A 26,076-nucleotide genomic window follows, 5' to 3' on the forward strand; every position below is an offset into this window, starting at 1 on the left:
AGGGCACCACAAGCCACCCGTTAAGTGAGGAAAGCGTGTGTCCTGCTTTAAATGGCCATTACACTGCAAGGCAGAGCAGGAGGCTGAAACGATATTTGTATTTGGGAAACACTCAGCTAACACAAAGGAGATGAAAAGCTGAGATTTCATTATAAGAAAAGGTATCTTTATTTCAAAAGAAAAAAAAAAGCACGTGCAAAAGTGTGGCTTTTTCATATCATTAAAAACAATAGCTAAGACTTAGCATCCTCAAAGAAGTAGAAAGAGACTCCTTAAGATCTATTGCTTGGATCATTGTGGTAAAATCCATTCCTTCCCTGGCACACATAATTATGAGTGGGAACAGGTATAAAATCGTTACAAAGAGGAAACGCTGCATACCTCTTCTAGAAAAGAGGTAAGAAGCAGCCATTCCCCGTTACTCTGCAACTCTAAAAAGCCCTGCTACTTACTCAGGTTTTGCAAAGAGTAATTTGGGTTGTAGAGATTATTTGATTTCATTAAATTAAATCCAGCTTAAATTCCAAATTTTCATCTATTTTCAGTGGCAGCAGAAGATACACGCAGTCAAACATTCATTACTCCTTAAAGATAATTGACATCCAGTATCTATCCAACAAAAGAGGCTGAAAACCCCACAGAAGGTTAACTTGGTTTGCAAGGCACACTCTTCCCAGGACCATCAGCACTACCAATTTCAGGATTCTGTTGATTCTGTTTTCCACTGTCCATGTCAAGTCCTCTCTACAGTCCTCAAGGTGGTAACAATCTGTTCATATTCCTTACAGTACGGGAATCAAACATTTAAAAGGTGTCTGGAGACAAAGTCAAAGTCCTTGAAGAGAGTCTGATCCTTACGGGTTAGGACAGCAACCTCCTCTGGAGGAGTAAGGATGGGCTTTTGGGATGTAAACTCTTCATCAAAGTTGCTGATGTCAGCGGGGTCTCTCAAAGTGGGCACAAAAGGGGGCTTGAGAGTCCTGGCAAACAGGGCATCCCAATCCATTTCCTGTAAGAGAAAGAAGGGAACAAGCCAGACTGATGTTAAGATTATTTATGCAATGTGAAAGTAAAAGAGAGGATTGCAGCTCCCTTCCAGATCATTTGCAATGTGTCTTATTTCTACTAATAAATTAAATAAATGGTGAAAAGAAAAAAAAGGAGAGAGAGAGAACACTGAGAAAAGGCCCCAAACAAACAGGCCCAGGCAGCACAGACTCCTTACAGCCCAAGGCCCTCAAAGAAATGGACTGCAAATCACTGTTGTCACTAGTCAGCATTTTTGACTGCTGCAGTTTGGTTTGAAAAGGGGCATTTGTTGATAGCGCAAAAGGCAGGTGTGTTTGTAAACACAAGCAGCACAAATCAGAAGCTCTGGAGCTTACAGGTCCCAGAAAAGATGCCATTTCAAACATGAACTGCAACGCATCTTCCTGACTAGAGCAATGAGGTGCAACAGAAATTGCAGCAAAGATCTCACTGATAACTGATGGACTAAACCTAAATACCAACAGAAGGCAAATCCCTCTCAGCTCAAACACAAGAGATGGGCAGGGGGGTGATAATACAAGTTCCTACCTTAAAAAAGGGCTGGATTTTAATCTCTTCTGCATCTTTTTCCCCTGCTCCCAGTCTACGTTCTGGACATTTCCGAAGAAGCTGCAGGAAACACCACTTAAATTAATTAAACAGTGGGGACAAGAATGGACAGAAATAGTGTTTCAGAGGTAGAAACAAAATGGTCTGACCCCTCAGTATTTTCTCATTCTCACTTTGCAGCAAGGTCATAATTGGCACAGTAAAAGCTCAGACCCAGCTCCTAAGAGACCCGCTATAAACCGCATGGTGCATCTGATCTTAACTGTGCACCTGTGACTGCTGGGTCACACTCATAAACTGAATCCAACCACCTCCACAGAATGACTCCAACATTCCTGCCCTTGAATCGACATTTTTCCATTTCAGAGTCAACAGCAACAGACTTCAGTAAGAAGCCTGTTTATTCATCCTCAGACAGAAGAGCAGCATGTGGGTAAAGAAATAGAAAGGAAAAACACGTAAATTTTAAACGATTCCTTAGCCTGTGTAGGCAGCTCCGGATTACACATATAGATGCTATCTGGTCCTAATAGGGTCCCTCTGGATCCACTTAGACAGTGAATGCAAATTCCTCAGGCTCCCAAAGACACATCAAGCCCATTACCTTACGGATTATAGCAAGCGCCTCAGCTGAAAGGAATCGTGGATAGCGGACTTCATCGTTGACAATACTGTCAAAGACTTCTTCCTCATCATCTCCAGGGAACGGTGACTGCAATTGTGATATTATATTACTTAATCCATGCCTCACTATTAAATAGGGATGAGACTAGCAGGGAATTGTATGGATTCATTAGTCTTTGGCAAGCACTATGAATAAGAAAAATGTAATTTAAGTACTAATAAATAGTTGGCTACATTCGGTGGTTGGGTACTGCTCTCCCCAAGACTGCTTAATGAGATTCTCTTGGGGAAAGGCAGCCTTACCTCACCAACAAGCATCTCATAAATGAGTACACCCAGTCCCCACCAGTCTACTGCCCGAGTGTACGAGATGTCAGTCAGGACTTCTGGAGCCAGAAATTCAGGGGTGCCACAGAAGGTGTTTGTGCGGTCTCCGAAACCTATTCCTGCAGGAAAAGAATGCTTTTGTAAAACCCAGAACATTACTAAACAGATCACACGCAGTCTCACCTGAAAGCCACAGGTTATCGCTTAACATTCTAATGTTGTTAACCGGGCAAGGGCTCTCATCAATGCCTGTAAATGCCAATAAGTGTGAAATCTGGGGCCTCTAAAAACTCCAAATAAGGAATATACAGACAATACTTAAATAAACAGCAAAACCATGGAAACTTCCTGCAGATTCCATTGCTCATTTACTCAAGTATGTAGCTTGCAGTACCCTATACTCTGGCTTCTCTGAGTGAACAAGCACATTCATAACTTTCCTGAAGATTAAAGAACAAAGTACTCTTTCCAAGTCCATCATGGCCAGACAGGTGAAGCTTTTTGTTTTGGTGAGTTTTGTTTCATTCTTACAATGGGGATGAATACAAATTCAGTGTATGAATACATTGAATACAATGAATACAAACACACAACCCACTTCAGCACCTGCGTTTGTGAACACATTCCTAAAGCCCAGATCCTAAGCAGGTTCTGATGGTTCAATTCCGGCTTCACCAAAGTCACTCACCTTCCTTACACAATCCAAAATCTGCAATTTTCACAAATCCTTCAGCATCTAAAAGCAGATTATCCAGTTTCAGGTCCCTGCAGGCAAAGGAGAAGAAAGGAAATGGTGGATGAAGTCTGAGGGCTGCCATCAACGTATTTTTTTTTGCAAGTGGCAGAAACTAGATGTTAATAAAGAGAATAAAATCTAAATTGAGTAAAGTCTACATTTGGTTTAGATAAGGTATTATTTCAAAGATTCCCCTTAATTCCTCTTTAACGAAAGGTTCACAAAGCACCTTAGAGCTGGGTGAGGCTTATTCATCTCGAAAAGACCATCCCACAACAGCATGACAAATGGCTTGACTATCATGGAAAAAAGAAAGCAGTGACTTACAGGTGCCCCCCAGAATGTATTGACAAGTCACAGAGGATGAATCACTTGCAACATGTCAGAGGAATAGCTTCTAGATGACTTTCTTTACTGTAAGCACGATGAACATGCTGATAGCAACAGGCGATGGGGAAAATAGAGACAGATGGAAAGATTAGAAAGCCCAGCAAGATAGTGAGCTCCAGACACAACTACAGGAAAAATAAACTTTAACTTGCTGAACTGTTTATATTTGATTCTTTGCTGCATTACCTATAGACAATTTTCTTCTCATGCAAGAACTGGAGCCCCAGGACTACACAGGCTGTATAAAACCTAAAAGAGAGAAAGAGTTATCAGGAAATATCAGTGAGAACCACATTAAAATTTAATAGTGCCTGGAAACTTGACTACTTCTAACTCACTGTGCCATATGCTCTGGAAAGACATCTTCATGTATGCGCATCATAAGATCACCACCGGGAGTGTATTCCATCACAAAACAAGCATGATGGGGTGTCTGGAAACACGCAAACATGTTCACAAGGAATGGATGGTCAGAAGAATTGACTACTTCAAATATTCGTTTCTCACAATTCAAGCTGCCAGGATTCAAAGAACAAAGAAGTCAATGTTAAAACTTGGCTGAAAAGCCAGTTTTGAGAAAGGCAGAATGAAGAAAAAACATCTTTACATCTTAAGTCAGAAATAAAATGCGCTAATACAATATTTATCTTATGTACTTCTATGCCTTGAGTTTTAGAGGGTTCTGCAGGTGTTATTCCACCATAACCCAGGAAGCAGCACTGTTATAAGTTTCTTTATTCCTAATTTTAGTTCCCCAAGCCTTAAGGTCACATTTAACCTTAACAGCTACCATGACCAGTACACACCATACCCACTAACATTTGATTACAGGTGTGCTGACGTAGCCTCTGGCAATAGTACCATCTCTAAACAAAGCTCACCTATCAATTTCATCTCTCCTAATAATATCTTTCTTCTTCAAGGCCTTGATAGCATACAGCTTCCCAGTTGGCTTGTATTGGGCCAGCAGTACCTGAAAGACAACAGGAAAGCTGCACTTCAAACCAATCTGTTATTTCCTTATCAGATTACTTTGACTCCCATTGACACAAAATATTTCCATCCACTCCAGACACTCATTCTCAAAACGAAGCTCAAGTAACTCCAGAAACGGAGCACTTCTCTTCTGCTCCTTGTGCTGCAGCAGTCCAGAAGGATGTCAGTTCCAGTTATACTCTTTTGACAAACAGTAGTATCACAGCTGGCCCAGCGCTTTATGAGCACCTCGGAGCTCTCACAGCAAACCACTACGCACACAGTTTTTGGGAATGGAGCTATTCCACTAGTGATCACCATGATAATGAAAGGAATGGTTAATGGTATGCTTTATGAAATGACTCAGCACTTCCAGGATGGTTTTCTCCAGGCTTTAAAGCCACAAATCTTCAGGAGTTTTGACTGTTAACTACAGTTACCAGCTGCTTGTGCGGTTGGGCTGGGTCTGTTTTGTGCATCTGCATTGCAACAAAGCTCTTCTGCACTGCAGCATTTCTATTCAGACTCTGAGGCCCATAGACTCATAGAATCACTAGGTTGGAAAGGACCTACTAGATCATTGAGTCCAACCATTCCTATCAATCTCTAAACCATGCCCCTCAGCACCTCATCCACCCATCCCTTAAACACCTCCAGGGAAGGCGACTCAACCAACTCCCTGGGCAGCCTGTTCCAGTGCCCAATGACCCCTCCGTGAAAAATTTTGTCCTGATGTCCAGCCTGAACGTCCCCTGGTGGAGCTTGAGGCCATTTCCCTCTTGTCCTGTCCCCTGTCACTTGGGGAGAAGAAGACAGCTCCCTCCTTTCCACAACCTCCTTTCAGGTAGTTGTAGAGAGCAATAACGTCTACCCTCAGCCTCCTCTTCTCCAGGTTAAACAACCCCAGCTCTCTCAGCTGCTCTTCATAAGACTTGTTCTCCAGCCCCCTCACCAGCTTCGTTGCTCTTCTCTGGACACGCCTCAGAGCCTCAACATCCTTCTCATGGTGAGGGGCCCAGAACTGAACACAGTATTCAAGGTGCGGTCTCACCAGTGCCGAGTACAGAGGGAGAATAACCTCCCTGGACCTGCTGGTCACACTGGTTCTGATACAAGCCAAGATGCCATTGGCCTTCTTGGCCACCTGGGCACATTGGTGGCTCATGTTCAGTTGGCTGTCAACCAACACCCTCAGGTTCTTCTCCTCCACGCAGCTTTCTAGCCAGACTTCTTCTAGTCTGTAGCACTGCATAGGGTTGTTGTGCCCCAAGTGCAGGACCCGGCATTTGGCCTTGTTAAACCTCATGCCATTGGTCTCAGCCCAGCAGTCCAGCCTGTTCAGATCCCTCTGCAGAGCCTCCCTGCGCTCCAGCAGATCCACGCTTCCACCCAGCTTAGTGTCATCTGCAAACTTGCTAGGGGTGCACTCAATGCCTTCATTCAGGTCATTGATAAAGACATTGAACAGGACTGGACTCAGTAGTGAGCCCTGAGGAACCCCACTTCTAACTGGCCTCCAGCTGGAGTTAACTCCATTTACCACCACTCTCTGGGCCTGGCCATCCAACCAGTTTTCAACTCAGGAGAGTGTGCACCTGTCCAGTCCAGAAGCTGACAGTTTCTGAAGCAGAATACCATTTTCAGAACCACAACCCCCCTGCCCTTCTCCAAAGGTGCACACTTCTCTCCTACCTTCCCAAAGTGGCCACGTCCCAGCATAGCAATGCAGTGAAAATCCTCAAGCTGAACCATCTTTTTCCTGCAGACAAACAAAGAAGAATGGCTGAGACAATACCCAAAAGATGCATAAACAGATATAAAAGGATAACTCGTGTTAGGGCAGAAGTGCTGTACAGGAAAAGGGAAATCAAACAGCTGTGTCAGCCACTTCTGGACTAAGTTGAAATCCTAAAAACTTAGGCTCACTGCTGTGATTCTGCCACTGAAGAAAGGAACAGGTAACCATAAGGTGAGGAAACTGCTCCCAGTGGCAGTAGTCTGAATTCTACCTGTACTGGCAATAGGAACAACAATTTTGACCCACCAGAGCTGGTGCGCTCTCTTACTCCCCGTAACAGGATTAGTTCCTCTCCACCCCCATCCTTGAGGTAGTAAAATTCAATTTCACCTCCACTTCTGCCAGCAGACTCAACAGCAATTGTGCTAATCAGCCATGAACATGTATATCAAGTGCCACCAGGAAAAGGGATAAGGACAAAGAAGTTCTCAAACAGGAATTGGAAATGAAACACGGTGAGACAACAGACATAAGATGTTGCTGGGAAAAAAGTAGCTGAATAAAGAGATGCTACAGAATGTTATGTCAGCCAGAAGGTGTTACCAAGGAAACTCAGGCTTCAGAATTGCTTGAGAAGAATTTAAAAAGAGAAAAATACCAACCCACACCCTAAACACTTTAGTCCACGATCATCTTTAAAAGGCAGCAGACACTCCATACTCCTCCAGAAAGTGAAATGAAGGGCTCAGTATCTACCCATGTTAAGACTTGACTCCTTCCTCAGCCTTCTCAGAGAGAAGGTAGGTAGGTGTCTGGCTGTACCCTGATTACATGGTTTTAAAGATGAGATCCCACGAAAGTGATAACGAAATTATGAACATAATTCTATGATCTGAACTGCAAGATCAGCCTAGACATATTTTGCTATTTGTGCTTGTTCAGTCAGTATTTGTTCAGCAGTAGTAATTTTTTTTCCACTTGTCCTGTTTTTAGTACCCCTACTGCTGTGTATCCTTGTTACAAACAAATTGTGTGTATAGAACTGCCACAGACTATAAACAACTTGCTCTTTTATGCCTCTCTGCATAACGAAAGACAGCTTAACTTGCATATCAATAGAAATAGAAGAGTCTGAGGGATGCCAAGCGTTTCTGAAAGGTATTATTTAGAGTGCAGACATATCTATATATGCTACACCATAAAACCTCAAACACAAGATAGCACTTGAAGACAGTTAAGTGACTTTACCCTCTACACATTGTAGCGTAGAGTCAATAGGCCAGGTATTGGTGTTGTAAGCAGGTAAGACACAGCAGACAAGTACAGTACAGAGCAAACCTTTCTGGTCTAGCCCCAGCCTTAGGAGTCTGCTGCTGAGAAACCAAAGCACACCTTGGGCAGAATTTTACACTGCAAGCTAAAAAATTTCAGCCCAGCACCTCCTTAATGTGTGACCCAACAACCTATGCTGTTCAGTTACCTTGGAGATGCCCGGACTGGGAATTCTGTTATTCTTGCAGAGCTGCAAGACTTCTCCTCAACATGCAGCCTCTTCAGGCACTAGGAATAGAAAGGAAATTACAGTGTGTTAGCCTCTGGAAATGACAAGTCAGACCTGAACACCTACATACACATTTCCTCCGCTGTCACGATCCAGCATAACGACAGACAAGTTCTTGTATTTGGTCCTCACCTCTGCTTGGAGGGAAGCAGCACGAAAACAGATTTTCTGTGGTCACACAAAACTATTCTCACATACAACACTTTTTACAGGGTCAAACCCTTTAAAATAAACACTTTTAGAAGTCTAGGATAAAATACATCTTTACAGGAAAAAAGGTATCTCGTGTCCCAGAAAGAGTCACAATGATCAAGAATGCAGCTTTTACCACCAAAGCCAAATGAGAAAGGGTAAGATGTGGCATAACATAGGTCATTAACCACTATACTACTCAAAACAATTTTCCTGCTCGTCCCTATCAGAAAAGTAAAGCTCTTCTTGGTTTTGCCCAGTTTCTTTAATGACAAAGAATTAATGTGGTCTGAAAAACCTGCTGACCTTCCTTCCCCATTTTCTCCGGGCAGTTATCTGTCCTGTACTCTTGCCCTGAATTCCCAACACTGGCCTCCCTCTCATTTTGCTTCTCCAAGAAAAGCAACTAATAATTAAAAAAAAGAAGGGAAAACAAAAAAGGGAGAAGGGAGAAGGGAGATAAAAGGAACAAGGAAAAAGGAAAAAAAAAAATAAAGGTGCAACACTTCCATGAAGACTCCATGTCAAAATAGCTCATTGGATTCTGAATCTCTGGAGATGAGCCAGCTATTAAGGAGGTGCCTGCCTTAAGTACAGTTAATTTCTCTAGTAATACACAAATAAGAACCACCAGGCCTTGAAAGAATGCCAACCAACAAAGAAAAGTCTCCCTATTAGCCCAGAGGATTACCGGAGAATCTGCAGGAGATGGTGTGGATTCTTTGGAGGTGCCCACAAGAAAAAGGCGCGGAGGCTTGGGTGGTGCTTCATCAGCAAATGTAAGCTTTGCTACAGGAAAGTCACTGCATTGGTAAGACAAAATTGAAGGAGATCACCTTAGGGCAGATCACTGCACACAGACACCCCAGTATCACCTCTGCTATATGAGCCAAGCTTAGCTCAGCCCCAAACACTGGACACCAGAACTCCCCGATTCACATCGTGTGACTGAAGTACCAACAAGTTGTATGCTTCCCTAAATGAGTGAAAAGTAAACGAGCTATTAAGTTGGCAATGGTTAGAGTCACATTGCAGCACTAGCTCTTACATGTTATAAAATAAAGGAAGCATAGGCGTGTAGAAATAAGTCACTAGCATCAAGAACTTAAAGGAAGTCTTGATTTTAACAGCAACACAGGAGACAGGAGGTTGTACAGAGGAGGGAGCTGGCCTCTTCTCCCAAGTGACAGAGGACAGGGCAAGAGGGAATGGCCTCAAACTGCGCCAGGGAAGGGTCAGGCTGGACATCAGAAAAAATTTTTTCACAGAAAGGGTTATTGGGCACTGGCAGAGGCTGCCCAGGGAGGAGGTGGAGTCACCATCCCTGGAGGTGTTTAAAAGACAGGTGGATGAGATACTCAGGGGCATGGTTTAGTGGTTGATAGGAATGGTTGGCCTCAATGATTCAGGAGGTCTTTTCCGACCTAGTCATTATGTGATTCTGTGACTCAATTTTTTTTCTTTTCTAGCTCTTGCGAATCAGGGGGAACAGTCACTTTTAGAATGACCAATTCTGTAAAAACTATTTACAACAATTTAAAAACATTATTTTGGGGGAATTTTCTTCTGCAGCACACTTAAAAGCTTAGCTCTGTGCCTTCCAAGTGCTACATCAATGCTACTGGTTTGGTCCATGTAACCTCCTGAAAGAAGAGTGCATTTTTACCACAACAATCACACTGTGACCTTGTACAGAGTTCAGTCTCTGTACCGGTGAAGACATTTAATGAGTGGAATTTTCTTTCCCTTACAGCACAAAAACAGTACACCTTCTAGTGCATATAAAATAACTTTTGAACATCTGCTTTTGTGGGGGTTTTTTTGTATGCCAGCGTTTACTTCTCACCACTTTTACGCCCACAGACCTCACTGCAGAGGAAAAGAAAGCTGCTGATGTTCCCCTAGCTCTGGAACACACAATTGGTTAGGACAGTAATTCTGGAAACCGATCCAACTGCTAACAATAACTAGAGCCAGCCATGGCGTATTAAACACCTCACTACAACCACATCATTTCAGGCAGCATCGGCTTGTCCTAAAATCCTGAATTAAATTCCACAAATAGATTTATTTTTCTCATCAGTATCTTCATCCACCTTAGTAAGGTGCAAGAGAATTTTAAGATCTATCTTACAGCCACTTCAGAGCATCACTCAGCAGCACTCAGAACATGACTAACCTGCTCAATTTGGACACAGAATCAGCAGGACTTTGTGGAGGACCTGGAGAGAAGTCGGTGTGAATGGGATCATGAAGTGGCGGGCTCAGAGTGCTCACGGAACTACACGGAGGGAGGAAACTCATCATCAAGCGACCCCAAGCAGCAACATTAATGTTCATTTGAGGAGCTCGGAGGAATTCCTTCCCTGGAAGAGGCAGAGTCAAAACACCAGTGAGATTGCAACGCTCAAATTATAATCTTTCATACAGCTAAATTATTGTTTTCACCCAAACATTAATGGGGTACTCAAAAAGGGAGCCTAGCCCTGAGAGAATGGGCTTTTTTCAGGGAAGGAAGTTTAATAATGATGATGAGACAGATTTACTATTTCACCTAAGTTCAGCTCCATATAATATCATAACAACCCTCAAGTAGAAATTGCATAAGACATTACAAATTTATTTTGAGTCACGTTTTCTTCTGTTTCAACATTCCATTTTCACCACGTAGCCTGTTAACAGAAAGTTTCTGAAAATGTCTTAAAAAAAGTAAAACATTTGGGATGTTTTCATTGTTTCTACTGTATTCTTGAAGAATACAAACATAAAATCTCATTTATGTATGTAAAATCTTACCTTATTGAGCTTCACAAGAAAGCATTTGCAGATAAAAAGAAGAAAGTATGCAAGTTATTCCAGTCCATAAACTATTAATCTGAGATTCCAGCTCTAAAAATCTCGCTATCAGTTGCCTGTTCATGCTACAGTCTTGTATAATTCAGAGTTTTCCAGAAAACCTTCCAATATCTGTTCATCAGTAACAGTACTGTTGGTTAAATTGAGTCCCTGGGCTTCAGTCCTGGATCTTGCCAAGTTGTCTGTTAAATAACTAGTAATTAGATCTTCCTAAAAACGTTAACTGTGAATGGAAACACCATAACAATATCACATTACACACCATGCCCGCAGCCAGGCTGCCTGCCTTTTTGTGACTGAACAAACTTTCACATTCCAATAAAACCCACCTACTTACACACAGTAATTAGCAAGCATTTTAATGTCTCACAGAATTAATGGGATGGGAGCGCATGCCAGCCAGCTCGTGCAAACTTCTGCCCTCGCCTCCACACCCTAGATAATGAGCAATCAGTGCTCCAGCAGCTCACCTTTCTGTTTGGGGAAAATGCGTTTCTGCCGCTGCAATTTTGGCTTTCTCTCAATGACGGGATTACAGAACATCACCTGTCAGAGAAGCAAAGGAGATTTGTCAGGATCCTTCATTTACACTGTGAACAAACTTTCACATGTGCCTGTTCTCTCATCAAGTTCTGCGTTTGTTTCTGTCTGGTAACTTAGGAGTCACCCCCATAGACTCCAGACTGCGTTATTCTATTTTCCTTCTCTAAGCATCTGTTAATTCAACTGTGGGATTAGATGCTGGAATTCTCCACTACCTGAAATGCAAACCCCCCCAGAATCAGGACCAATTCATATCCCAAACAAAATTAATCTGATTTGTAAAGCCATGCATAAAAAACACAGCCACCTGTAGGGTAAAATAGAAGTAGTGGTCTGTGGCACAGAAGTAACAAAAAACAAATAAAACTGACCCTACAAAATAAAACCACAAAAAAGAAGGCAGAGGGAGGAGGCAAATTTTGGTACATGAGGTCAAGATCCTACTACTTTTGGGAAGATAACCACAGGAGCTTCCACCACAACACAAAGGAGAAAGTACAGCAGCTTTTAAAGGATTATCAGATGATCTCTTCATTGATGGAGCTTCAAATTATTATTAGCCTCAGAAAGATGATAAAACAAGCATACCCAGAGGGAATTTGGATCTCTGATTCCACACTCTGTGTGATTCAATTCTGACCATTAAGTCATACATTTAATTAAAGTGTCACTGATGAGTCACAGTGAAAGCAAGTAAAACCCAACAGATTTCACAGCACATAGGTATAATTACAACAGAACAGCTGAAGAGTCACTCCAGGCTATGGCATATGTACATCTATTATATCATACTGTTCCTTATATGTGATACTGATGCAAAAGGATTTCAGGTGTCATTCTACCCTTCTCACTTATTGCTACTTCCATTCCTTGTACTCTGGGTTAAACAACTGCTTTCAGGGCAGGCACCCTAAACATAAACAGAGTTCTCTGAAACAGAAAGAAAGCTGACATTTATACCTCTGCAAAAAGCACTCCTTGCGGTTCGAGTGAGAGGCACATCCCGTGACGTTCATTATCGAGGAAATCATCCAAACGTAAAAACTTCACAGCACACAGTTCTCTCCAGTCTCTCCAATAAACTGCAATTTCCAGCTCTCGAGACTGGTGGGATGGGAGAGTGGTGGGGAGAAAAAAAGCAGAAGAGTTACATGCTAGAAATGACGCACACACATTGTGAAAAATCAGCAAACTAAAGCATGTACTTAAGAAACTTATTTAATTCTTCTGTTCCCTGCTCTCTCTGGTGCTCTCAGATCTTCTTAGCTACAGACCCTCTCGGAGATTGGCCGACGTGGCTCCCCGTTTCAGAACCCCCTGAGAGAGCCACTTTGCTAGCAAGATGGAATAAAACTGCTCAGACAAGGAAAGAAGAGAACAGATGCCGTTCAGGCTGAATCACTGCCTTCAGAGGAAGACTAGGATAACTGGCACATAAAAGGATGTGTGGACAGCAGCAATACAGAGCTAAATCAAGTGCAACGGCAGCTAAACAAGCAAATTGGTGAAATGGAAAAACAAATACAACACAGGGAATCTGTGGCAGACTCACTCGGTCCAGATCAATGACAAAGCTCTGGTCCCATGCCTGGTTATTAACCGGTCCCCAGTTTGTTTGGCCAACTACTTTATTGTCCACTTTGAGCACAGCAAGGACCTCATCTGGACAAAGGAGAAAACACTGATGATAACATTTTACCAAGGAAAATCTCTCAAGCTGTAGGTGAATATTGCAATCAAATGTAATTTCCAGTGAATATTGCAATCAAATGTAATTTCCAGGAGAGTACTAGGAAGACCCAGTTTTGCAGAATCCAGGTTTCTTATAATTACACGCATACCAGGCTAACAGAGCACCTTGATAAGAAGCCCACACACACCTTTCACAATTCAACAGGGAACTCCATACTCACTACATGGTTCTTCATTCCGCAGGTACTTTCCTGCAACACTACGGCCATGAATACCGAGGCCAACTCGTGTTCGGGAAAGAGACCTCAAATCACTTGGGCTGCCACAGACGGGAGAAGAACTGGTCATTCGGGAACGTCCTGGGACATTTTCCAGTAGATCCTGGCACCCCATCAGTCTCACTTCCAACGTTCCTGAGGAATTTTAGGAGAGTAAAGAATAATATTATGTAAAAGATGAAATGATTCCAGTCCAGCCTGTCCTCACAGAGGTCAAAGAATTTCTCAGATTCGTGGTTTCTGAAATCTGCCCCACATTAACAGACTGCAAATCTCAACAATCAGACAGCACCGTCTGGCCTAGAAGAAATCAGTCCAGTTCCTAGAAAATCAACTGTCCATATAACAAGAGGCATTACTACAATTAGAAGAAATAGAACTCATTTTTATCTCTGTCCTCTTCACAACAGGCCATGCAGGATTTATGTACCTGTAAGGGCTGTGGGTTTGATGACTGAAGCGGGTTGGATGCTGCCATGCCGAGCTCCCAGGGAGGAAGTATTCACTAGTTCCTGCTTGATAAGTGCTCTTTTGGGGTGATTAGGAGAAAGCTCACTAAGCTGACGTTCCAAGGACAAGCGCAGCAGGTCAATCTTCTGAGAAGACTCTTGCAAACGACCCTGAGCCTAGCGATATGAAGTAGAACAGAAAGCCGGCAGACGTTTTCAATATACAGCCCAGAAGTTTTCAATATACAGAGTAAGCTTCAAAAAAAGACCAGATAACATCTTACTAGCAAAGGAACAAGATTAAATATTTTCTCATAGACCCTGACCACCCCATCAGTGTCACTTCTGATTTTCCTGAGAAATTTCAAGAAACATTATCCCTGAAGGGAATGTGATCCCAGTCCGTCTGTCCTCACAGAGAGACAGGAACTTCCTGAATTAATTACTATGGGTCAAATATGCTCACTTGTGCCAAATCACTGATGCTGAGGCATGAAACCACCCTCTCAAGAAGGCCTGAGTAAGTGCTTACCTCGGCCAAAAACTTGCGATCCTGTACCCGACTTCCTCCTAGGATCTTCAGCACATTCTTTGCCCCCTCAGCTACAGCAGCTTCAATGCGTAGGTGATGTCTCAGCTCCTCAATACGCAGCTCCAAAGCACTGATGGTGGTCCCCATTCGCACTGTCCATTTTCACAGAATCACAGAATCACAAGGTTGGATTTTGGAGATGAAACATGGGGAGGATGAAAACTGAGTATTCTGGATCTTGGGGCTTTGGCCCAAGTATGTCTTCCAGCCTGTATCAGTTACTTAAAACACCTTACCTGCTGGATCCATCGTATCTTCCATCCCTCCTGCTGACTGAGACACTTTCACAATGTGCATGCGGATTATTTCAATCTTTGTCTTGCTGTCCTGAAGCATCTGCTGAGCTGTAGCCAGCAGCTTCCGCTCCTGCCAAAAAGAAGGCAAGAGCAGAGAGAGAACTATGCTGATTAAAAATGCACTACAATGATGTGTTCACACACGGGGATGCTGAAATGGCATAAATAATGGCATAAATAAGCAGTGAAGTAAAGGAAATACTGCTGAGGATCAAGGACTATGAGATCGCGATCTCTGTTTGTAGAGGGAAAGGGTAGGTCAAGGACATGTCCAGTTAATACCAAACCTTGCAGTCACCGAGACATGTTGTTTGCTGGTTAACCGTGCCTCCAGTTCTTCGTAAGCAGAGGTTTTGAACAAATCAAAATAACACAACCATCTACACTGTAGTTCTTACTGAATTAAGCTTCATAATAAGTTTACCTTGGATGCTGAATACATTTGGATCATATTCTCAGCTCCTTGTTTCACCTTCATTTCAACATGTAGCTGCTTTTTCAGAGCTTCAATTTTCCTTGCCATGGGGTCTGAGTTTCTTTCCCAGAGACAAGGATCTGGAGAGACAGATCCATCTGCACAAACAATAAAATCAACACCATCAGTCATCTTTTCTTGTGTCATTTCAGTGGATTACAGATGAGTGAGTCAATAAAAGGTTAGGCTATAAAGGAAGATACAAAAAGGTCTTCTTTACAAAACTGACTGAGAAACACTTTCAAATGAAGCTCAAACTCATATCCATCCTAGTTTATCAGTGAACCCACCCTAACAAGCACTTTGCCAATTCTACACTCATTCATCCTGTAAAATACTTCAATGTTCAACTGTTGAGGAGCTCTGTTCAAACTTCTTCAATCCCACCTATAACCTGCTCCTGATTATTGTCCACGCCTAGCATTCTCAGCTGGACTTTTGCCTACACTGATCTCTCATGTTGCCTACTTCCACCTTCATTGCCCCATTCTCAACTTTTTACTACACAGAACATGTCATCAGTTAAATATGAACAGAGGAAACTCCACTGCTTGTGAGGCTCCAACATAAAAACATATCAATTCAACATATATAAATACTGAAGGACTGTAACACAATTTTCTTGTCAAGCATGACCTAAGACCTACCTGGTTTACTTTCCTCTTTGTCTGTTATTACAATCCTTGCATTAAGCTCCTGAAGTTCCCAATGCAGTTGCTCCAGTTTTCGGTTGGAACATTTCAGCACATGCTCTATATGAACAAGATTCTTTCTGTCTGTTGTTGCTTTGCGCAGGTTTTCTGCTCCCTCTTTAATTTTCAGCTCTTTCTGTATAGCACGACGAAGTAGTTCCTTCTCCCCCTCCAGTTTTTGCTGGAAGCTTGGATCCATTAAGTTCACACCATTGCCCAGCTGCAGGAGACAGCTGCCCTGCAAACAAGCATTGGGCAAGAGGATTTAAGAGACTACATGGGTCACCCATTTTTAGGATATAGCAACACCTTCATAAGATTCCACTCCATTTCATTTAGAAACTGGTTTACACGAGTTCTGAAACAACCTTTTCACCATTTTTCAAGGAGACCAGACTTACATTTAAATTGCAGAGGACAGGACACAACTTTGACCTTAAGGTGCCTTAATTTGTTTTTAAACCATAATGGAGAAAAACCTTCACCTTACTTGTCTCCCTGTTATTTAATGTCTACTCACATCTTTGTTCTCCAAGTATCAAAGCCCAGTCAATATTTATGCTTATTCTGATCAACATTAAATTTTATTAGCATGATGTACTAGATAGATTTTTACCTGAATATGGCTTGGTGCTCACTGCTCAAGGACACATCTCATCTAACCTGTTAGAGCTTTTTAGGAATGTCACAACCACACATTAACTCCCAGTTGTTACCACTGATAAAGAAAAATGTAAACGCTACAGTTGTTTCTACCAATAAGCAGGGAAAAGAGTAAACTTAACTTTCTGCTTCACCTGAAAAGGTAAGCAGACTGCTGTCTCAACGTCTACTCTACCTGTGGTTTATAGGCAGTAAGGCCGCGTTAAAACACTATTTTGAGTTGCATTCGTAGCATTCAAGCTTGTGCTGGGCTTTGTTTTACATCCTTTTCAATACTACTTGTTCCAGTGATATATGCCTCATCAACAGAGATGCTCTGTTTACAGGCTCTGCATACACACACAACAGGCAGGAGCAGCACAGGAACATCTTACAGACCAAATAAACACTGAACTTAGGAGCTGGGAAAGCTTTATCCATGAGGATGTTACCCAGGATGGTAACAAACCAATCCGATCAAGAGGTTATGTTTCTCTCTACAATGGGAAGAGTGTCTTTAAGGCATTCAGAGCAGTTAATATATATTAAACGACTCATCACACTCCCTACTTAAAAGCAAAAGAAACGGTTGCAGTCAAGCTCCACTACACTGACTGACTTAGTCACACTGCATGTCAGTGACTCAAGACAGAACTCGGGAATCCCAACCTGCTTTCACACTCTTTAATCGGTTGACCACATTTCCAACAAAACCACACTGGTTTTATGTTACTCGTGTACATCGCTGACTTCAAGAGTGTGCTGTGCATCCAAAGCCTACACCACACAGAAAGTTATTTAATTGAAGACCAAACCAAACATCCTTGACCAGTTTTTGCTCAGTTTCAGTCTCACAGCAAAATAGTTAAAGAAGGAGGAAAAAAGTCTATTTTAAAGTTGGCCTAAAACCAAGTTGGGTCTGCAGCAGATACACAATAGCCAAAATAGGAGTTGTTCATATTGGTAACAAAACAAAAAGGTTCAGATTAACATCCTGGTTCCAGGAAGTTCTCGCCCAATTGGTTGAGCCAGGAACAAACTAAGCCAGAGCTTTGAAAAACATCCAAAGTTTTTTGAGGAAGAACTTTGAATCATGGAGTTCCTGAGTCACAGGCAACCTTTACCAGCTGTAAGCTGAAAATCAAAAAGCTTTTTATCCAGTCTAAAAGCGACTAAAAGGAGTTTGCTAGTTGCAATTCTCAATTAATAACTAGAAAAAGCACACAGATTTATTTTCTATCCAAATGGCTGTAAGCAATCCACCCCTTGCTTCTGCCCAAAGCAATGGGATGAGTAACAGTGCGAGAGTAATACCAATAAAGGGCGCTGAATACAGAGACCTGGGTATTGATTCAGAGAACAAGTACAGTCTGGGCAGCTCTTGGGTCAATCTTCCTCCACATCCCTCTCCGCCAAAGCTAGTCTGAACACCAGTTAATGCACTGCATCGATTCTCTTAATATATTTAGAATGCAAGCATGGTTTGTTTTAATGGATCCTCCTTCCTCTTTATGGATCAGAGAGTGCCATAACATTGACATCGTTTGCACCAGGAAGATAAAATGTTCTACTATGGAGGAGGATGGGGAAGCTGAATTTGCATTTGCGTTGATCGGTGCTGCATTCTGACTCGGGAATCTCGGTGGGGTGCCGGGATATCGCCACAGCCTGTGCTGCAGCTGTTCCTGGGTTCCCTGGGAAGGTCAGTCCTTCGGGATATGTCTCCAATGCAATTTCTCAAGATACATTTAGAACTTGTAGAGAAACACCCACGCTAGCTTAAATTAGCTTGATTTCAGTACTTATAGTGGGGCTGCCAGAACTCATCCCAGGTTTCCACTGGACCCACGTCGTACCAAAGTGTCTAGACTTAAAGGCTTTAAAACAGAAGGGTGACAATTTAGGTTAGACATTAGGAAGAAATTCTTCCCGATGAGGGCAGAGAGGCCCTGGCCCAGGTTGCCCAGAGCAGTGGTGGCTGCCCCATCCCTGGAGGTGCTGAAGGCCAGGCTGGACGAGGCTTGGAGCCCCTGATCCAGTGGGAGGTGTCCCTGCCCATGGCAGGGGGATTAGAACTGAGCTTTAAGGTCCCTTCCAACTCAAACTATTCCACCATTCTGCGATTCAACAACCGCTTCCTAACCAGCAGAAATTTCCGCAGTATCTAAGCTGCAGTTGCTCCTTTAAATGGCAGCACAGGGAGACCCCATCCTCCGAGTTATTCACAGCCTGGCAACGAGCTTCACCTGCACAAACCCAGAGCAGACCTGGCCCTCAGAGTTTCACCGCTGGCACAGAAAGTGATGTACAATTTAATGAGTCGGGATGAGCCCATCCCGCCGCAGAGCACAGGCGTTCACTGGGCCATGGCAAATCGCCTCTCCCACGGCAGCTGGAGGCTGTGCGATGGGGGCTGCGTGGGGCAGGCTCAGCCTCACCACACGCACACCTGACGAAGAAAAAAAAAGCACCGCAAGGTTTGGGAAAAAAAAGGCAATCACAACTCTGCCCGGAGCCAGTGCCTTTCCCACCTCCTGGAAAGGATGGAAGCAGCAAGGAACCAGGACGGGGAGAGCCCAGCGCTCTTTGTGCCGCTTTCCCCATTCCTTCTTTCCCAGATGAGGCTCGAAACGCCTCAAAGAGAGCGGGCGGGGCATCTCTAAGGTTCTTTCCAACGCGAACCGCTCTCCGATTCTACCATCTCCCCCGCTCCAGGGAGTTTATTCCACAACCAAATGCATTTCCCCGCGGGCGGCTCCCTCCCACCCCCTCGGCGGCACCACCCGAGCCCGAGCCGCGCTGCCCTGAGGGGCCGCTCCCGCCGCCCCTCCCGGCCCGCCGGACTCCGCCAAGCCCGCTGCCTCGTCCCGGCCGGGACTGGAGCCGAGGCGGGGTCGGCAGAGGGGGGGAAGGGGGAATCGCCCCTCGGAGCGCGGCGCTCACCTGCGGGGTCGCGGCCGCCATCGCGCTCCGTGCGGCGACCGGCACCGCGCGGCGCCCCCTGCCGGAGCGCGGGCCCCGCCCCGACCGGGCCGCGCGGCGCGCGCCCTGCCCTCCCCTCAAACCGCCCCCCCCACACACACACACCGCGCGTCCCCTCCTCTCGGCGTGCAACCCCAACTGGGCGCGCGCGCGCGGCTTCCCCCTCCCAACCCCTCACGCTGGGCACGCGTCCTGCCCCCCCACCCCCGACACACACACACACACACACTGCGTGCGCCCCTCTTCACGCTGAGCGCGCGGCTCCCCCTCCCCGCACACTACACGCTCAGCCCTGCTGGGCACGCCCCCGCCCCTTACACCGCGCGCTACCACTCGTACTGGGCGCGCGCCCCCTCCCCTCACACCGCCCCCCCCCGGTGAGAGGGGAGGGGGCGCGCGCCCAACTCCTCTCACACTACACCACCACCACCCCTCACCCTAGGCGCGCGCCCCGACCTTCCCCCCACACACACACACACCGGTGGGCGCGCACCACTCTCCCCTCACTCCACGACCCCTCTCACTGGGCGCGTACCCCCCTTCCCACACACACACACACACTGGGCGCGCGCCCCCCCTCACGCCGCGCCCCACACGCGCTCTCCCCTCACACCGCGCCCCCCCTTCACACCCCTCTCTCCCCTCACTCCGCCCTTCCCGCCCAGCCCAGGAGCTGCCCCGCCGGCCGCCGAGAAGCCCGAGGTACCTCCCGCCGCGGGTAGAGGGGAGGGTGGGGGGTGTCAGGGGAGGGTGCCCTCAGGGAGATTGTGAGGAGAAACCGCCGGGACTGAGGCGCCGGGGTTAGTTTCCTGGTTACTGTTGAGTTCAAAACCGCTTGAGTTCCCCAAAGGCTGTTTGGTCAAACGCAGTTTGGGTCTCCGGCATTTGTTGGTAGCAGAGCGAGAGAGCTCCGCCTCTCCCACAGGGAACAAAATAGAACCATGGAATAGTTTGGGTTGGAAAGGACCTCAAAGCCCATCTAGTTCCACCCCTGCCATGGGCAGGGACACCTCCCACTGGATCCAGGACTACTTGGCCTTGAACACCTCCAGGGATGGGGCAGCCACAGCTTCTCTGGGCAACCTGTCCCAGTGCCTCATCACTGTCATAGTGAAGAAATTCCTCCTTATGTCTAGCCTAAATCTGCCCCTCTCCAGTTTATACCCATTGCCCCTCCTCCTATCACTACAAACCTTTGTGAACAGCCCCTCTCCAGCTTTCTTGTAGCCCCTTCAGGTACTGGAAAGTCACTGTAAGGTCTCCTCAGAGCCTTCTCTTCTCCAGGCTGAACAACCCCAACTCTCTCACCCTGTCCTCATATGGAAGGTGCTCCAGCCCTCTGATCATCTTTGTAGCTCTCCTCTAGAACCATTCCAACAGTTCCGTACCCTTCTTATGTTGAGGATTCCAGAACTGGACACAGTAATCCAGATGAGGTCTCACAAGAGAGTAATAGAGGGGAGGGGAATCACCTCCCTAAGATGCTGCCTTGAAAGGAGGCCATGCCTGTCTGGAGTGCTCTTTTTTTTACCTTTTCTCTGCAAAATTGCCCCTCTACATGCAGGATCTGGGGTTTCAGCTAAATATTGGAGTGAAAAAACAATCCCAATGCATTGGCAGGACTGGGAGAATCCCTTGACTACACTGAGTGAAAACCTGCCATGCTGCTGCATCACAATGCGTGGTGCGGGACCGGTACTGATACACGCCGTGTCAGGGGCTGATGTTTAAAATAAGTGGAAAAGACACTCATTGCTTTCAGGTGGTGAAGATCACAGCTGTAAGATCCCTCCCTAGCAGTGCTGCATAATATTATTAGTCCACTAATACACATTTTCAGTCCTGGAGCAATGCACGGAGTCAGACGGCATCCAGAGGTGGTGGTATTCCCGCATACAAATTTAAAAATATACCTATCACTGACCTTATGACTGTCTACAGCTACCTTAAAAGAGGGTGTAGGGAGGTGGGTGTTGGTCTCTTCTCCCAAGGAATAAGTGATAGGACAAGACGGAATGGCCTCAAGTTGTGGCAGGAGAAGTTTAGATTGGATATCAGGGAAAATTTCTTCACCAAAAGAGTTGTAAGGCACTTGAATGGGAAGTGGTGGAGTCCCCATCCCTGGAGGTGTCTAAAAGATGGGTGGATGAGGTGCTCAGGGTTGTGGTTTAGTAGTGCACAAGTATGGTTGGACTCGATGGTCTTGAAGATCTTTTCCAGCCAAATGATTCTATAATGAACAGAAATGTTTTATTTAGAACAGGTTTTTTCTGGCATAAACATTTTGTAAATGGTCTGCAACTGAATAATTAGTAAAAGGAAATCACCAGTAAATGTAAAATTTAAATCTAGCTTAGCTGAGTTGAATTGATAAAGCCTTAAACTTCTACGAAACCATTGAAGATGCTGCTGTTAACAAAGCAAGTATGTTAGATTAATATAAACCCATCTGGAACCTTTTGCTATTTGTAACATGGTCCAGGCTCTGTTTAGTGTTTAAGGAGCAATTTTTAATTACGCTGTTGAGTTAGTGGAAATGCTGGAAAGTCAAAGTAGCCGGTGTAGGTGGAGTTTCAGAGGAGCAGGGACACTGCCGTGCCTTTAGTGGACACAGCCTATTCCAGCAGACAGGGATGCGGGCTTGGCCGGCTCAGCTGGAGCGCTGCAGGGGCCGGTTTGCTCACCGCTTCCCTCGGCTCACGCGGGGCCTTTGCCCCCTTTCCTTCAGGTCTTTTATCCTCCAGATGAGGCTGCGGGCGCGGTGCAGGAGCCTGGGGAGCCGGAGCCAAAGAACTTCCCAGCCTGGAGGGATCAGAGCGCGGTTGATCCCCAGTGCGAGGAGGATGCGCTTTGCAGCCTCCCCCGGGTCAGAGCTGCCCCTGGCCTCCGGCATCCCACGGGCAGGATCCGGCTGTCCCCGCGGACCCCAGGGATAGTGGGGGCCGGTGCGTGGGATCGGCAGTTCCTGCCCTCTCCACAGCCCCTGTCCCACGGGAGAACGCGTCGCAACTGAGAGCGCGCCTGTCCGGAACCCCGTGGGGCACGGCGGGCACTCCCGGGGCCGGGCGGCTCCCAACGGGAACAGGGAGCGGGACCCCCGGGCGGATGCAGAGTTACGGCCGCCGTTCAACCGAGAGACCGCGGAACCTGGAGCCGGGACGGGATCGGCATCGGCTGGCAGTCGAATTACAGCTCCAGGAGAGCCGCTTACACCAGCGCTAAACTCGGGAGGGGAACGCGCAGGGGAAGGATGCCCTCGCTTCCCCAAGCCCGCCGCCCTTCACCTTGGCCAGATCTCCCGTTTCACGCTCCTTCCTGGGGAGGGGTAGCGCCGTGCCGGGTGGTAACGGAGCCTCGGGGAGCTGGGCATGGGGGAATGGAGTCCCACCGGCTCTGCGAAGGCGACTGAGCAGGCAGCGGGAGTTAGAGCTTAACGGGACTCACTCCACTCGAGAAGGTGATGATGGAGAGAAAAATCTTATAATTTCAATTTTTAATCCAGGAGAGCAAGAGATGGAGCATAAATCTGTTCTCCGGAGGATGCAAGCATCTTGTGACCTCCTGTCACTCTTATTGCACTTATCTGTCAAAGAGCAGCAAGCACTATCGGCCTCACCCGTGAAAAACAATACCGAATCTGGGACTGATAACTGATTCTTTTGAAAAAGACTCTTAGAAAGGGTACAGTGAGATAACAGTTAAATGTACTTTTATTCCTTCGAACTGAAGGATATCTTGAAGGTACATCAGAGAAATTATTTAATTGATTTCAGTCTCTTAAAAAAAAAAATGCATGGCTTCAAACTTCAGGAACAATATCCAATAAACAGAGCACTATTGGTATGCACCTGTTTTAGTGGGGTACAAAGAGAAGCTTACAGATTCAAATGAATAGCATAAACGATGGAGAAATCTGTTCAGATAATGCTTGTTTACAGGGAAAAAAGTATGTTGACAACTATGAACAAGCACACAGAAACCGTTTAAAAACCCAAACCTTTTCAACTGTATTTACACACATGGATGTATTTGCCTTCCTTTGGCACTAGAAATTACAGACAAAAGATTGCATTTTATAGCAGTTAACCTCCGAGTCATTTAAGTCATATAGCCTCAGCACAGTCACTTCACCTTCATTAAACTACCACCAAATCCATACTTTAACCCGGGAAATCCAGGCCACAAAACCTGAATCCACCGCTGACAGATTTCACTCAGCAGGATTAATCGGAGGTGGAGTTCAGTCAGCCACAGGGAATTTAATGAGATACAAACATAATTTAAGAAGAATGAATCTCCCATTCTTATATACGGTGGATGTCTACCTTTAAATTCTTTATATGCATGTACATATCAAATCAAGTAAAAATGGACACTCATTACATAAATTCAGCCAAGTTAGACATTAAGTGAACAGTCAGAGCACATGATGGGCATCTGTAGTATTTCTTCACTGTTGCAGAGAGATATGTTAATCCCTACTCATTTCCATTGTTAGGAAAAAAGTTAAGATCACACTTAACAAGTGGATTAGATGGTATATTATTTTCAGCACGCTCATTTGCTCTTTAGCCCTTGCCAGGAGTTTCACCAAAGTTCAATATTATCAGAACAGTAGCAGGAGTGTTTTGGCACCCTGTAATATCCTAAAGAATGTGCAAGAAACATCTCAGAAGGAGCATTTCATTTTCCAAACTTCTAACTTCTTGTTCACGGCATTTGCCTTTACAGAGCTGAAGCTTTGATTACTTTCAGAACAGTTTTTATATGTTTTCTGCTGGTAACCAACAGGGGTGTAACAACAATGGCACAGTATTTTTCCTGAAGCATTGAAGACTAGGAAAAACTTATTTTCCTTAAAGAACTACAATCAATTAGGACTACATAAAAATTAAGTAATGAGGCATCGGGGCAAGCAATAGCACATCGACCCTCTACCACAGCAGGAAGCAGTTTTCAATTTTACAACAAAAAGTAATCAGAAGAAAAAAAATCTAAAAATTTATACACTTCATAGGCTCCGTTCCTTCTCTCCCTAGGCAGTAAGAAACCATTAACGTTTCACATTGCTCTGCAGGCAACATCAGGGCAGAAGCTTCTGTCGAGATGGAATAAAGTAAAGGGTTGCCTTATTTTTGCATCGATCACATGCAGACTGGATGTCGCATTGTCTCCAATAACTGGATTGAATCCAAGCTGGACCAGACACTTACAGAATGTTTCCCCCACGCACGTTATTTGGGCATGTCTCAGACAGAGATGAATCTTGTTCTGCTAAGTGTACTCTTAAGCATCAAAAATAGCTGAATTTGACTATAGCAAATTCTGTGAGGAAAAGGAATCAGAGAATATAACAGCAAGTCTTCCCAGAAGACAGTCTTTTCTACACATCCAAAGAGAACAAGCTGTTTGAATTTTAGATTAGCTGATACAACATTTTTTTAAATATTTCAAAAGCACAGCATGTTAAAACAACTTTCATTACACTTTGTGGAATACCAGTACCAACAACCTCTACGTGAAATTGTTACAGCTACTCAAATGCAACCTCTTAATATTAAAGAGTACAGGATATCTAAAGCATATATACATGCTGCTACCGAGGAAAGCCAGCAGTGAAGGAGCAACTTTTCACACGCATGAGCTTCACTAAGAATCTTGCTCTTTGAAGTAGTCCAAGAATTAGCTTGCCCTTAAGATTTATTTTCAACCGAAAAGACTTACAGAAACATCCAAATCCTATAAGACCCCTTGGTCTTTTTATTCTGAGCTTGCATGGTATTTTCATGCAAACTGGTTTACTGGAGATACAGTACTGCAAGTTACTACTTAAAAAAAAAAATAAGAATCAAGTGATTTTTCTTTTTTCAAAACAATAATAATATAAACCTGTTCTCACACAAGGCAAATGCTCCAACAGCCCTGTCTTACAAAGTCAGGTAATTCAAGAAATGGAGTGTGCAGTAGTTTAACTACCAAATGAAACATTCTACAAGTACTGAAATAGTGGAAACTAGCTGAACTGGTTATCAGTCCACACAACCACAAAGTTGCATTGCACTACATAAGTACTGACCAAATGCCCCCAAAAATGCCAAGAAACTACAAGCAAGTTCAGAACAGGACATTAAAACTGTTTCTTTCAGTGAAGACCAACCAGTTCCTTTGTGTACACATTTAGTTTTATTGTAACAAAGCAACTTGTACACTTTAACGTTTAAAACTGAGCATCTTTCTTTCCTTTCCAGTGAAACAAAAAAAAAAAAAAAAAAAGAATTTAAAAATAAACAAGAACAAAATTACAATAGAGAATGTCAATTCCAAATAAGATCCTACAGGTTCTGCTGATTCTCCATCAAGTGGCAGGGCTCAAAGTCATCATTAGGAGAAGATTTTATTTTAAAAGTGTCATCTTAAACTGCAAGGATGTTTGTTAA

General features: G+C 44.7%; 1 protein-coding gene and 1 long non-coding RNA gene across 3 annotated transcripts; one reads left to right on the plus strand and one right to left on the minus strand.

The window, feature by feature from the left end:
• Positions 1-26: 26 nt before the first annotated feature.
• PKN3 (protein kinase N3) lies at positions 27-19,703 on the minus strand. 2 transcript variants are annotated; one of them, XM_054084257.1, is made up of 22 exons: positions 19,601-19,703; positions 15,971-16,253; positions 15,273-15,421; positions 14,789-14,918; positions 14,493-14,644; positions 13,942-14,137; positions 13,455-13,646; positions 13,094-13,203; positions 12,502-12,645; positions 11,469-11,544; positions 10,322-10,508; positions 8,834-8,945; positions 7,870-7,949; positions 6,344-6,410; positions 4,558-4,649; positions 4,015-4,191; positions 3,863-3,925; positions 3,239-3,315; positions 2,527-2,669; positions 2,204-2,311; positions 1,579-1,659; positions 27-1,009 (listed from the first exon to the last, which is right to left on the minus strand). In XM_054084257.1, the coding sequence occupies exons 1-22, from the start codon at positions 19,619-19,621 to the stop codon at positions 797-799; spliced, it is 2,853 nt and encodes a 950-aa protein (XP_053940232.1). In that variant the 5' UTR covers positions 19,622-19,703; the 3' UTR covers positions 27-796. The 2 variants fall into 2 exon arrangements, with proteins under 2 accessions (XP_053940232.1, XP_053940233.1); XM_054084258.1 differs by having other exon boundaries at positions 15,971-16,248; positions 19,601-19,639.
• A 549-nt stretch (positions 19,704-20,252) lies between these two features.
• Positions 20,253-24,550, plus strand: LOC128854113 (uncharacterized). The gene is made up of 2 exons (XR_008453013.1): positions 20,253-20,341; positions 22,368-24,550. It is a non-coding gene; the product is annotated as an uncharacterized LOC128854113 (long non-coding RNA).
• The last annotated feature ends 1,526 nt before the right edge of the window (positions 24,551-26,076 follow it).

This window comes from Cuculus canorus, chromosome 19 (assembly GCF_017976375.1).
Source record: "Cuculus canorus isolate bCucCan1 chromosome 19, bCucCan1.pri, whole genome shotgun sequence".
Lineage (NCBI taxonomy): Eukaryota > Metazoa > Chordata > Aves > Cuculiformes > Cuculidae > Cuculus > Cuculus canorus.

Coding starts and splice junctions, on each gene's coding strand:
- PKN3 (XM_054084257.1), bottom strand. CDS start 19,621: ATGGCGGCCGCGACCCCGCAG. Junction 10,509..11,468: donor CATTTTCCCCAAACAGAAAG/GTGAGCTGCTGG, acceptor TGCCTCTTCCAG/GGAAGGAATTCCTCCGAGCT. Junction 6,411..7,869: donor CCAGTCCGGGCATCTCCAAG/GTAACTGAACAG, acceptor GTTTGTCTGCAG/GAAAAAGATGGTTCAGCTTG.